General features: G+C 30.8%; 1 protein-coding gene across 1 annotated transcript in view; it reads right to left on the bottom strand.

Annotated features, from left to right (window-relative positions):
- Positions 10,345-14,517, bottom strand: part of LOC109824451 — a 5,587-nt gene continuing 1,414 nt past the window's right edge. Inside the window, exons 2-5 of the mRNA XM_020391055.1 lie at positions 13,734-13,784; positions 12,145-12,278; positions 11,128-11,228; positions 10,345-11,022 (exon numbers count right to left, since the gene is read on the bottom strand). Coding sequence (XP_020246644.1) covers positions 10,841-11,022; positions 11,128-11,228; positions 12,145-12,278; positions 13,734-13,784 — 468 coding nt within the window. The 3' untranslated portion in view covers positions 10,345-10,840. The remainder of the gene's footprint in view (positions 11,023-11,127; positions 11,229-12,144; positions 12,279-13,733; positions 13,785-14,517) is intronic.

Below are 14,517 nucleotides of genomic sequence, written 5' to 3'. Positions count from 1 at the left end.
ATCAAGATATGAAGATATATGTTTAAATGTAAGCAAATTTAATAAAGGAAAAGAAAATCTTAATAATATTCTTTCTTTTCAAAGAGAATCACAAAAGACAAAAGGATTAGGTTTTCAAATTAATAAAAACAAATCAAAGAACACAATTTGTGTAAAACCTTCTTGTGATTTGTATGAATATAGAAATGAAAATTTGTGTAAAAAGAAATCAAAATTCTTTTCTATTTGGGTTCCAAAAGAATTATCTTCTTTACATAAGAATTTTTATATTTCTGATTTTATTAAAAATATTTGTTTATCATCTAATTATTTAAGTAAATCAAACTCTTCATGGGTTTGGTTTCCTAAAGGCTAATTTAAAGGACCCAACATAGTATGGGTACCAAAATATAAATGTTTATTATTTCAGGTACCCAAGAAAGATAAGTGGATTTTGGATAGTGGTTGCTCCAAACATATAACTGGAAACATACAATTATTGTCATCTTTTCAAAACAAGGATGGAGGTACCGTTACTTTTGGAGATAACAACAAACGAAAAGTCATCGGTATTGGATCTGTCGGTAATCCAAACAAACCTATCATTGATAATGTTCTATTAGTTGATGGTCTTAAACATAATTTACTAAGTATTAGTTAACTTTGTGATAAAGGTTTTAAAATTGTTTTTGAAAAAGAATCATGCTTAATTTATGATATTGATTTAATAACCATTATTTTTAAAGGTTATAGAAAAAATAACATATATGTGTTATCAATGAATAATTTTTCAAATGAACATTGTCTTATTGCATCATCTAATGATTCTATTTTATGGCATAAACGTTTTGGACATGTTAACTTTAAACATATGTCTAAGATTTCTAAAAATGATTCAGTAAATGGTTTGCCTAAGATGTCATTTAAAAATAATTTTTGTGATGCATGTCAACAAGGAAAAATGCACAAATCTTCTTTTAAATCTAAAAATATAATATCTACAAATAGACCATTAGAATTAATTCATATAGATCTTTTTGGTCCATCTAGAGTAGCATCTTTAAATGGAAGTAGATATGCATTTGTTCTTGTTGATGATTATTCTAGATTCACATGGGTAATTTTTCTTAAACATAAAAATGATGCTTTTAATGAGTTTTCTATATTTTGCAAAAGAATTCAAAATCAAAAATCTACTTCTATTATCTCTATACGTAGTGATCATGAAGGTGAATTTGAAAATAAATTATTTGTAAATTATTGTGACAAACATGGTATATCACATACTTTTTCTTTTCCTCGTGCTGCTCCACAAAATGGAGTTGTAGAAAGGAAAAATAGAACTTTACAAGAATGTGCTAGAACCATGTTGTGTGATAGTAATTTACCAAAATATTTTTGGGCAGAAGCTGTATCAACAGCTTGTTATGTATTAAATAGAGTTTTATTACGACCTATTTTAAAGAAAACATCTTATGAATTATTTTATAACAAAATTCCTAAAGTATCTTACTTTAAAGTTTTTGGTTGTAAATGTTTTATCTTAAATACAAAGGATAACTTAGATAAATTTGATTCAAAATCCGATGAAGGAATTTTTGTTGGATATTCTAATCACAGTAAAGCATATAGAATTTATAACAAAAGAACACAAGTTATTGAAGAATCTTTACATGTTTCTTTTGATGAAATTTTTTTAAAATCACCTATTATATTAAATAATGATGATGATGTAATTGATACTATACATGATACTCCTATGATAGATATTACAAAAGATGATAATCTACAAAATGATTTACCTAAAGATTTTGTAGAAGTTAGAAATCATCCACATGATTTAATTATTAGAAATATTTCTGATAAAGTAACTACTAGATCTCATTTTAATTTGATTGCTCATAATGCTTTTATTTTAACTGTTGAACCTAAAAATATAAAAGAAGCACTTCTTGATGATTCATGGATAATTGCTATGCAATATGAACTTAATCAATTTACTAGAAATAATGTTTGGGATCTTATACCTAGACCTCAATATAAATCCATTATTGGAACAAAATGGATTTTTAGAAACAAATTAGATGAATTTAGTCAAGTTGTTAGAAACAAAGCTAGATTAGTTGCTCAAGGTTATAATCAAGAAGAAGGAATTTATTATGATGAAACTTATGCACCTATTGCTCGATTAGAATCAATTAGAATTTTACTTGCATTTGCATATTTTATGAATTTTAAATTATTTTAAATGGATGTTAAAAGTGCTTTTCTAAATGATTTTATAAAAGAAGAAGTTTTTGTAGAACAACCTCCAGGTTTTGAACATGAAAGTTTTCCAAATCATGTTTTTAAACTTAAGAAAGCATTATATGGTCTTAAACAAGCACCTCGTGCTTGGTATGATAGATTAAAGAAGTTTCTTTTAACTTCAGGTTTTGAAATTGGAAAAGTTGATTCAACATTATTTATTAAGAAAATAAATAAAGATATTTTACTAATTCAAATATATGTAGATGATATTATTTTTGGTTCTATTAACAACAATCTTTGTCAAGAATTTGCTAAGACTATGCAGGATGAATTTGAAAAGAGTCACATGGGTGAACTAAATTTCTTCCTTGGACTTCAAATTAAACAATTGAAAGAATGAATATTCATGGTGAACTAAATTTCTTCCTTGGACTTCAAATTAAACAATTGAAAGAATGAATATTCATCAATCAAAGCAAGTATGCAAAAGATTTACTCAAACGTTTCGGATTGGAAAATTCAACAAGCAAACCAACACCAATGAGCATCACTACATCACTTGACAAAGATGAAAATGGTAAGAATGTTGATCAAAAGTTCTATTGAGGTATGATTGGATCACTTCTTTACATTACTGCTAGTAGACCTGATATTATGTTTAGTGTATGTTTATGTGCAAGATTTCAATCTAATCCTAAAGATTCACATCTTAAAGCAGTAAAAAGAATATTTAGATATATTAAAGATACTACAAATTATGGTTTATTTTATCCAAAACATAGTTCTTTTGATTTAATATCATATAGTGATGCTGATTTTGCCGGATGTAAATCTGATAGAAAAAGTACAAGTGGAACATGTCATTTCTTAGGACATTCACTTGTATCTTGGTTTAGTAAGAAACAAAATTCAGTATCATTATCAACAACTGAAGCTGAATATATTGCTGCAAGTCTTGCATGTGCACAAATATTATGGATGAAACAAACTTTAACTGATTATGGCATAAATTGTCCCATATCATCTATTATGTGTGATAATTCTAGTGCAATTAATTTATCTAAAAATCCTATTCAACACTCACGTACAAAACACATTGATATTAGACATCATTTTTTACGTGATCATGTGCTTAAAGGTGACATTTCATTAGAATTTATACCTACAGATAAACAAATAGCAGATATATTAACAAAACCCCTAAAAGAAGAAATTTATGTTAAATTAAGAAGGGAATTAGGTATATGTTCAATTGAAGATTTAAATTAATTTTTAAAACAAACATATATACATTTATACCCTAAATAGTCGACTAATTTGACTTATAGTCGACTACATGCACAAGTCTTACAAATAATTTTTTCTGAAAAATTACAGTGTAGTTGACTACTTGCCTTTATAGTCAACTACTCAATGTTAAAATCTTAAAATCAACTTTCTGTTGTTTACAGTGTAGTCGACTACAATACAGATTAGTCGACTACTCTGAGTTAAAAACTGAAACTCATCTTTCTGTCGATTACAGTATAGTCGACTACTCTCACTATTAGTCGACTAATGATTCTGAACTTTCAGTTTTACAGTTTTTAAGCCTAGTGGATTTTTTCTTAGATTCAAACTAAAAACCCAATACCCATACCCGTTTCAGTTAAGAAAAATTCATCTCAACCATTGTTTTTCAACTCTATCAATCCTAACCACACATTTAAGATTAAATCTTAACATCAATCCTAACCACACATTTAAGATTAAATCTTAACCCTACACTCAATTTACTATCAAATCTCAACCATTCATTGTATTTTATTCTTAAAAGATAAAGTAAAAACCATAAACTACCCACTAACTCTACCCAAAACCGAAAACCCATCTTCCCTACTTCAGAATCAACGATTCCAGGTTAGGCATCTCTCTTTTCTCAATTTTTTTTATCAATTTCTTCAATTCTCTTTCAAATCTGACAAGCAATCAAGCTCAGTAGTCGACTAATCCAAGCTATAGTCGACTAATCTAGGGTTTCTACAGTTTGGGGTATTGTTTCTAAACTTGATCTTTACATCTTTTGTTATTTATCTATCTAATCATGTCTAGATCTAAGAAAGCTAAGCAAACCCATACTTCTGTCAATGATGAAATCATCATCTATTTAAAAAGTCAGGATTTATTAGAAGAATTTAACAAAATATCATCTTTTGAAGTTCTTCCAGGACGATTTGTGAAATTTGATGATTTTATTCCCTGGAATTTTGGGTCATATTTTGAAAATGTGGGCTTGTTTGAATTATTCTCTGCTGAAATTAAAAAACCCACATATCCATTTCTTGTGCAACTGTTCTATACTAATATAGAACGTGTGGGAACTATAGGTGGCTCTGAAAAACTCAGGACTCTTGTTAAAGGAATAGAGATTGACTTATCTACAAAGTCAATTGGTAAAATCTTCAATATTCCTTATCAAGGAGTTTCTCTTAGGCCTGTTAGGATGAATGATTCAGATCTGTTATCTAATCATATATTTCTTCCTGGATATGGCAAACCTTTAAATAACTCAAACAAACTTCGTCCAATTCCTAGGTTCATTGCACGAATCCTAGCCTATAACTTGTTTCCAAAAACTGGGAGTTTTCATTTCATTTCCCTAGAATTAGCAAAAGCTCTATATGCTATAATGGGAAATATTCAAGTTAATTGGGCTGAAGTTTACTTTGACAATCTTCTGACTATTCCAAGAGGATTTCTTCCTTATGGTGCATTCCTAACTAAAATCTTTGACAAATTCCATGTCGATCTCCAATCTGAAAATTCTGTTGTCCGTTCAATTGAATTTTTTGATTTAAATGCTCTAACTAGGATGAAATTGACAAACTTTGAAATTCAAGAACAAAATCCTCAAAATGAACCTAAACCTCATCAAGAAGAAATTCCACAATCTTCAACTCAAGCAGGAGCTTCTTCAAGTCAACCACCACCATTTCCTACAGAACCCTCATGCTTTTCAGACGTGCAATACAACACTTTAAGTGCACGTATCCTTGAACTTGAAACTGGTCAAAGAGCTCTATATGCATAGAATTCATATATCATTAGTAATCAAGAAGAGCTAATCAAGAAGTTCCAGCACCTTAGGATGTTTTTATGTTAAGTTTCAAAACAATTATGTTATTCTGTTTAAGTTTCAAAAACTATGTGGTTGTGTGTTGTTAGGACTTATGTAATATGTTTCTTATGTTGCTACTATGTCACTTATGTTAATTGTGTGTTTTTATTATCTATGATAATGTTTGGTTAGATAATACATGTGCTACATATTTTAAATAGATCATGGTGACGAACATTGTGGAACTTTTGGTCTTTATGGCAAGTCTTTGCCTACCTATTTGGATGGGTGAAGTTATTGACTATGTTCATAACCTTGATGATTTGTTTGAAGTTTTAGCTCATGTTGAAGAAATAATGTCATGTTTAGCTTCCTCTTTTTGTTGATAACAAAGGGGGAGAAATAGTTATGTTATGTACTGTTATAGTTTAGTTATGTTATGTACTATTATAGACTCAAATTTGCATATATACAGGGGGAGTAAGTATTATATGCAGGGGGAGTAAGTATGGTTATTTCATTATGTTTTAACCTGATTATAAAATACATACTTTGGCATAAATTATTTGTTATTATCAAAAAGAGGGAGAATGTTGAATATCATATCTCCATGATAGTGTTTTGATGATAACAATTTATACAGTGTGTGCACTAACTTTTATATGCAGATTTTAATATCAGAATATGTACAAGTGCAAGTTGATTTCAAGGCATTTTGAAGTGAAGAAAATGAAGAACAAATGAGATAATGTATTTTACACACATGCACACACATAGTGTTAGAACACACTAACACATGCTTAGTGTGTTGGTTAACTATAGAAATCCCCTATGTTAACCATTAGAATTATAGTTAAAATTTGATTATAAAAACTTTTTATAGCAGAATTTTTCTTCTTAGTAGTCGACTAATTAGAATAGTAGTCGACTACTCGTGTATAAAACTCAAATACATGTTTCTATCATTTTATAGTATAGTCGACTACAATAGATTATAGTCGACTATTCAGGTGTTTGACAGAAACATACATTTCTGTTATTTTACAGTGTAGTCGACTAATCATCATTATAGTCGACTACTGAACTCAAATTTCATTTTATCAGTTTCTGTCAAAATATAGTGTAGTCGACTAATGAGCATTACAGTCGACTACTGAGAAAATTTTCTGAATACACAGAGTCTGTTTGAACTCAGTGTAGTCGACTAATGTCAACAGTAGTCGACTACAGATACAGTTTTTCCAGTTTTCAAAGTTTGAATATCTGACAGTTTATAGCCGTTTTTAAATGTTTTTAAAGTTTAAAAAATTGTCTTTTCAAGGGCTATAAATAGGTTATTTGTTCAGAAAAATTGCAGAGACTTACATACCCATAAGCTTTGATCTTTGTGTAATTTTTCAAGTGAAAAATATTCAGATTTTGTGAAAAAGAGAAGTTTCTGAAATTGCCTCTAAACATTATTCAAATACTTATTGTTTAGGCAATTTACAGAGGTTAAAAGAATCCTAAGCCACTGCTGCACTTCACTACACATTCAAGGCTTATAGGATCAATTGTGTTCTTGCTTCAACAAGGATTTCTCTCGGGTTTGAGAGGGTTAATCTCTTGGTTTAGAGATTGGTGTTCACATTGGCAAGGTATTTATCAATTGGTGTTGCAATTTGCAGGGACTTGCAAATTGGTCAGGTTTGCGTTTGATTTTGTAAGTTTATTCAAAATCATAGTGAAAACTCTCAAGCGGGATTTGCTTGGGGACTGGATGTACACCGAATTGGTGGAACCAGTATAAAATCCTTGTGTTTGTGATTGTGAATTTCTGAGATTGCCATTTTTCTTTGCAATTTATAATATACTTTGCATAAATTTTAAAAGAACACTATTCACCCCCCTCTAGTGTTCAAGTGTATCTATTTCAGATCCTACATTTGGTATCAGAGCGAGGTGAAAGATGGCATCGACAAATACTTCACAATTCAAAGAAGGTCACTCAACAAATCGTCCACCGATGTTCGATGGATTGAACTACAACTATTGGAAGTGCCGAATGAAGATTTACCTTCAATCAATTGGATACGAACTTTGGAATGTCGTGGAAACGAAATATGAGAAGCTAACCACTCCTTTCGCGGAATGTGGTCCCCCATTTGAATGAGTAGAGGGGATTGTGCAAACTCACTGCTAAGCACAAAGTTTATGCTTGGTACCGAGAGAGAGAGAGAGAGAGAGAGAGAGAGAGAGAGAGACATACATACATGCATACTACTACAACAAGAGGGTTGGAGTGTTACGACTTTTAATTTTCTTTTTTGCCCTCTTAAATTTTGATAAATTCTAACTATGACATTATTACTAATTAGTCTTTCATTAAATAAATATAACAACTTATTAATTATGCACCTCCTCACCTTCTCAGATAATTATAATTACCAATAATATTATAGCTATTAATTATTTAATAATAATAATATAGTAATATAATTTATAAAATAAGTATACACAATTATTAATAGTAACTAATTAAATTGTTATTATAATAATTATTTATGAATTATAATAAAGCAATTAAAATAATAATATACATAAAATAATATATTACTAAATATTATTAAGAATTATACTATAATTCAATGAGCAATAAAATAACTAGAATAAATACTTAATCGCATAAATAATATAATTATTTTAATAATATCACAAAAATTATGAATTATACTATTTATTTAGTATTATATTATTAAATAAATTAACTAAATAATTTAATATTATTTTTAGAATATTTTCTCAAATATTATTACATGATACTAAATATTCTATACATAGTAATGACTAAAAACTAACCTTGTTACAAAAAACTTATTTAATATTAATAATAGTACTAATTGTTAATAATAGTATGATAAAAATATATAAAGTATTTATAGTACTAAATTATTTAAGAGCATAATTAAAAAAATTAAATTAGATAAATATTTTACAGGTAGTATAATTATTTTAATAGTATTACTTGAACTAAGAATTATAATATTAAATAAAGTAAATTACAGTAAGCCTCCATGAACTTTTAGCATTTTGCAATAAATAGACTCTATTAACTTTCGAAACACTGAACCCCAAATAACTTCTGTAGAAAGCCCTCAATATCTTTTAGATAAATTACACTAAACCCCTAAGAACTTTCAAATTGCCTTTTTATGCTATTTTCTGGTTCTAACGTATAAGAGTTATCTACAAAATTTAGAAAGTTAATGAGAGTTTTCTTTAAAACAAAAAAGTTATTTTTAAAAGTTCGGTTTAGTGTAACTTACCCTATTAAATAATTATAATGAAAAATAACTATCACAATATGTTGCTCGTATTAAGTTTAACTATCTAAGGAACATTAGGAAAAAACTAGCAAGATCAATGCAGCTTAGTTAATTTAGAGGTTAAGTCAACAACTTTCAAGTTAGAAGGACATATTTAAGAGAATTTATAGATTTGACAAGACTTATTTAAGAATAATTGATGAGTTGGGGAACTTATATAAAAAAAGGTTAGCACTATACGATCACTATAAGAAAAACTTTCAATTACAATAACTACAAAATAATAATAATTAATTTATACATTTCTTTTAAAAAAATCTTACTATACAATTTTATTTATTAATACATAACTTTACTATTCAATAAAAGATTCAAACTTAAAACATGTACAATTGTGTGCAAATATAATCGTGAGCTAAACTAATCGGCTCATCAAATTTATGATCGACACCGTACATTTCATTCAATACATCGTCAAATGTATATGGTAAAATTTTCACATAATCTAACGTCTTCTAGAATATAAATCAAATTAATTTGATATGTTGATTTCTCAGCCAACTCAACAACCGCCCTTCTATACATAGCTGAAACATGACTAAAAGTTTCAAAACAATATAATTTTTCTACATACAGATCATAATGATTGCAAAAATTAACCCGCGACACTAAAAGAAACAGCGATAGGCGATTCTCATCATTCTCGAGTAGCCTATAGGCATCATGCTCATTTTATCAATGTTTATATACTATAATATACTATATAGATAGTATTATATATATATATAGTAGAGAGAGAGAGATAGAGGACGGAGGAGAGAGTAAATGGTATACTTGATACAAGCACAAATTTGTGGCTTGCTAGTGCAGGTGTCTCCACTTCCTATCCACTCATTCATTGCGGGATTACATTCAACCACCATGTGAATATGATCCCTTTTGATGAGTAGAAAGATAACTATACCACTCTCACGTACCAAAGCACAAAATTTTGTGTTGCGACAAGGCATACTCATAATTCGCTTTTTGATATATATATATATAGTATAGGTATAATATATATATATATATATAGAGAGAGAGAGAGAGAGAGAGAGAGAGAGATTAATGGGTATCATTGTCATAGGAGAAGATTTTCCTCCTTGTCGCCTATGTGGCACAATCCTCACCATCCTCATAAAGTAGGCACAAATCCTCACCAACTCACACTCTCTCTCCTACTTTATGAAGATGGTGGAGATTGTGCCACATAGGCGTCAAGGAGGAAATCCCCTCCTATGACAAAGATATCCATTAATCTCACACACATATATATATATATTATTTGATACAAGAGTTTTTTGAATAAAAACAAAATTTTGAAAATAAATCATTTTGAACACTAAATTTAGGTCTTCGGATCATTTTGGTCTAAAATTCTCTAATCTAAAGTTGCACTATCCAATCAGTACATATGTTTAGATATGGATCCAAGCATGTTACTTATCTGCATATGTATCCCGCCAAAAATTGGAAGAAAATAAAAAGTATACCACATAAGTATTCTACCAGAAATTCAAAAAGATATTCATGTATCTTTGGAAACAGTCACGAAAACCCGTATCCTGTTGCATCCTCAATCCACACTGTAGCCTATATGAAAGAAATAAAGAAGATAAAATTTTTACCTCTCAAAAAGGTTATGAGTGTTACGGTCTACTACCTATATTTTGCAAATGTCTACAATCATTGTGCTCCCCATAAACAACAACAACATCATCATCATCATTATACAGAGCAATATCCCATGATACAAGCAATGCATGCACTTCAAATAAAAAAATGCCTTACAAAGCTACAGTCTCAAAATCCATAAATTGACTCGTTACAAAATCACCCCTTGTACTTGGGACGTGATAGTTAATACCTCTTAAACTTTTTTATTAGCATTGGCATCCCTTAACCTCAGGATGCATTACTTTTTCGCCCTAATTTAAAGGTCAATCCAGTCTTTAATTTTTTTTTTTCAGTTAAACTACGGACAAAAGGTAATTCATCTGTCACATGATTCCTAAGTGACATCTCAACTTAAACTAGGGAAATAATATTGTCTAGAGTTCAGGAGGTATAAGTACCAATAAACTAAGTTTAGAAGGTTGAAGTAACTATAACCTCAGTAGTAGAGAGGTGTATCTCTAACTAACCCTTTGTTTAAAATACATTAAATTCTTCAGCATTCAGTGTTGTCAAAACCCTCCTCTGCATTATCAGAGCCATAATCATCACCTCGGGAAATTAGATTCATGAAAGTCTTCTTTGCATGACCAACAGCGTTTGAAGTTTTCTTGGCAGCTCCAGCAACCACAGGCTGAAGAGAGATGTTGGGCAAGTTTGCTCTTTCCTGTATCATTGCTGTACGTGAACAGATTCGATCAGATTTGATCGATCATAGTTAATTCAGACCGGAAAGAAAACTGTACTATGTTTATTTATGTATTGGTGAGTAAGTAATCATACAGATGGTTTTGCTTCGAGCCAAAGCACCAATCTGCCTGATTCCAGCTTCCGCTGCTTGGACAGCCTGTGCTGACTTGTTGACACCATCAGCTATTTCTTGGCTGCGTTCCAAACCAAACACTTGGGTAAGAAGTCAATTGAATGATAACAGCATACATAAAAATATTAAATGCAAGCAAGAGTCTCTACTAGTATATGATATAATTAGTTTTGATGCAGTTCGGTATTGGCGTTCTCAATTAGCCAATATTGCCACCTTAGATGTTTAATACAACTGAACAGTTATTTACAATTATTATTGTCACTAATATTTTCTGAAGAAATAAGTCAACATCTGTGAAGCACGAGTCTGATTCAAGAAAAGTAATGAATAAAGGATTCAGATATCAGGTTATCGTAACACCACCCATTAATCTTAAATGTTAATCTCAATTTAAAGGTTATGATGACAATCTTTATTCACATGCAGTTGATGGCTATCTATTCTCGTTACAGCAGTTTATCTATCAAACCGACATTAAATACATCTACTGCACAATAATGACTTCTATCTCGATACTCGACTTTGTATGTATACTTATACAGGCAATTGGTTCATAGTGACAGAAGATTGAACAGCAATTTTCTCAGATTAATTATACACAAATCTTCTAAAAAGTGTTCCAATGTAACTTTAGCACAATAAGTTCACAAGCACTGTGATCACTCGTAATATGAAATACTAATTCACTATTAAACATGACTCAGATAATTGTTATAGAACCAAGAAAGTCCAGTATGCCAGAAATAAGAAAGCCCTAGAGCATTAAAATTTTGAAAACTGAAAATATTTACTGGAAATGTGTGCGCTTCAAATTTGTAAATTGAAATTTGAAGAATTACGTTAAGATGAAAAGTCCTAAAACTGGTCAGCCAAGATGTAAATGAAAGAGAAAAAGAAATTGCAAAGCATTAGTATACTCAGCTGCATATGTGGCATGCAAAGTGTCTTCTACTTGGCATGCAATGTTTTCTTACCTCAAGTCACTCAATTCCAGAGTAAGATCACTGATTTCCATGCCTGAAAGTCTGATTGCTGCCATGGTACTAGGAAGCTCCTCACGTGCAGTATCTGCAAGCTTTGCAAGAGATGTTGCAGCCCTCTTCATCGCCTATGGTAGAAAGAAATAATGAAGCATTGATGATAAGAAGATGGAATGTCAAGAAACGGCACGCCTCAAACATGCACATGAGCATGCATACATCATGGAGGAGTGGATTATTTAGACTACCACTGAAGAGTAAAATGAACGGACCATGATCAAGATGAAACTGGTTAAAATTCTTATTCAGACCTGAAGCATGACAGCACGCGCGATTAAAATTTTAATTACAATGCACAGGAGTGAAGAAAACATGGTTGAGAATAAAATCATATATGGTAGCCTAAGCTATCATTGCATTAGTATATTAGTGCATAATGAATCACAGTAATATTTTTGAAAACAATATCAAACTGATACATTTAAATATTGGCGCAGGGCAGTATATCATCGGTTATAAGCCTTGCCACAAAATGATATGGTTTCAATATCATTTATCATATCTGGTAACTTTCCGTCAAAATGTTGCAACAACGATATTTGGGCTTTTATTTGTTTTAAAGATTGAATTTGGATTTATTACTTCACTTGGTTTAAAACCAAACCAAAACACACATATATATAAAGAAGCAAAAAAGAAGGATTAGTGCTCAACTGAGCCTAAATTCTTTTGCAAAAGTACTGCAGCTATTCCATTCCCAACTGTTTGCCTCGAGATGGATTGCATTGCAACACCACCTTAACCGTGCCTTCATCATTGGCCACTATCGCCAATAAGCCCCTTCTTTTCCCTGAGAGTAACTTTCTTGCTCCCTAAATTACCATTTAATATCTCTCCTCATTTTCACCAGGGATGCTATGCTAAATTTGGCTCAGAAAATATTGGAAAGGCATAATTTGGAGTTATATGCAAACTTGGTTACTCTTACCATTATATACTTACAAAATATTAGTAACTTCATTAACAATATCATGATTTGAACATAATAAAAGATATCACCTTTATTCGCAGCTTTATTGCCTGTGATGCATCACACGGGGTCATCTATGACATAAATATACATTATCTAACATGACACCCTTCTATTTACATAATATCCCCGATATCTGCATCATGATATGGAATTTTTATGTCCAACATAATGTCGTTGACACCCGAACTTTGAACAGTGAACTTAAAGAGAGAGGTGCTCATAATCAGATAGACGCTTCCAATGTCAAAAAAAAGATGCCTGGATCGTACAGGGAGCGTTTGTTGCTAATTTGGTGATGCTAATGGTCGGAGAATGGGGTAAGGATGTTTGCATGGGTGAAGGGAAGAAGTAACCACAAATTCCCTAATGATCATGCCTGTCTAACATTTCTCTGGAGTAATAACAATAATGATACAGATTCACATTGTAAAAACTCCTTCAAAATTTTAGTACCGGCAGTTACTAGTTTTCTCCTTAAACCTAACTCATAGCCATAGTCCTCTACAAGTTATCAAACTCAAAAAATTGTTACAGTTATGAAATAACTTACATACAGAGTAGGAATAGCTGCAATCACCAGGCTGGCAAATGCTATAGAGGTCTGCACAAATAAACAGGGTAAATATATAATGTTAGTGCGACAAATTAAGGCAAGAACTGAGCAAATCATGAAGAGCATCCAAAAATGAATTCACAAGTGATTTCTCAAACACTGATTCAATAAGTAACAAGACAAGTTGGTCCATTTGTTTGCAAACATATAGGATCAACTAAACTGTTCAACCTACAAGCCTTGCGTGCATATTTCTAAGAACCACTTATGTTATATCTGTATAATAGCATTATTGTAAGTATCACATACGTAGAATCTAGAATAACAGTTGAAATTTTTATTGCACTAAGAAAACTTCTATATTTACACTTTGGAAGTGCTATTCCAATCGGTTCATTGGCTTAACTATGGTAACATAACTTAATGTTATTATTTTAACGATCCTGACATCTTACCTCTCAGTATAGACTCTTTTCTAGTTTACAGGAACTTGGAGGGTTTCTCCTTACTTGAATGAGGCCTATACTTCAAATCAACCTATCCAATCCCTTGCGAACTGTTTTCATCTAAGTTGCACAAGTACGGGTAAGGGTGCGAGACACAACAAATTTGTAGAAGGTAGGGTACAATGACACGGTTGAAACTAACGGGACATAATCATAGTTCTGAGCTATATATGTAATGACCCTTTTAAATCTTAGCTCTTAAGGCTAAAACGGACTAGACCCTTATCTAGCAAGTTACAAAAATCGATGTCAAGTGTAGGATATATATCCAAGTG

This window comes from Asparagus officinalis, chromosome 9 (genome assembly GCF_001876935.1).
Source record: "Asparagus officinalis chromosome 9, Aspof.V1, whole genome shotgun sequence".
Classification (NCBI taxonomy): Eukaryota; Viridiplantae; Streptophyta; class Magnoliopsida; order Asparagales; family Asparagaceae; genus Asparagus; species Asparagus officinalis.
This window is presented reverse-complemented; position numbering and strand designations above follow the sequence as displayed.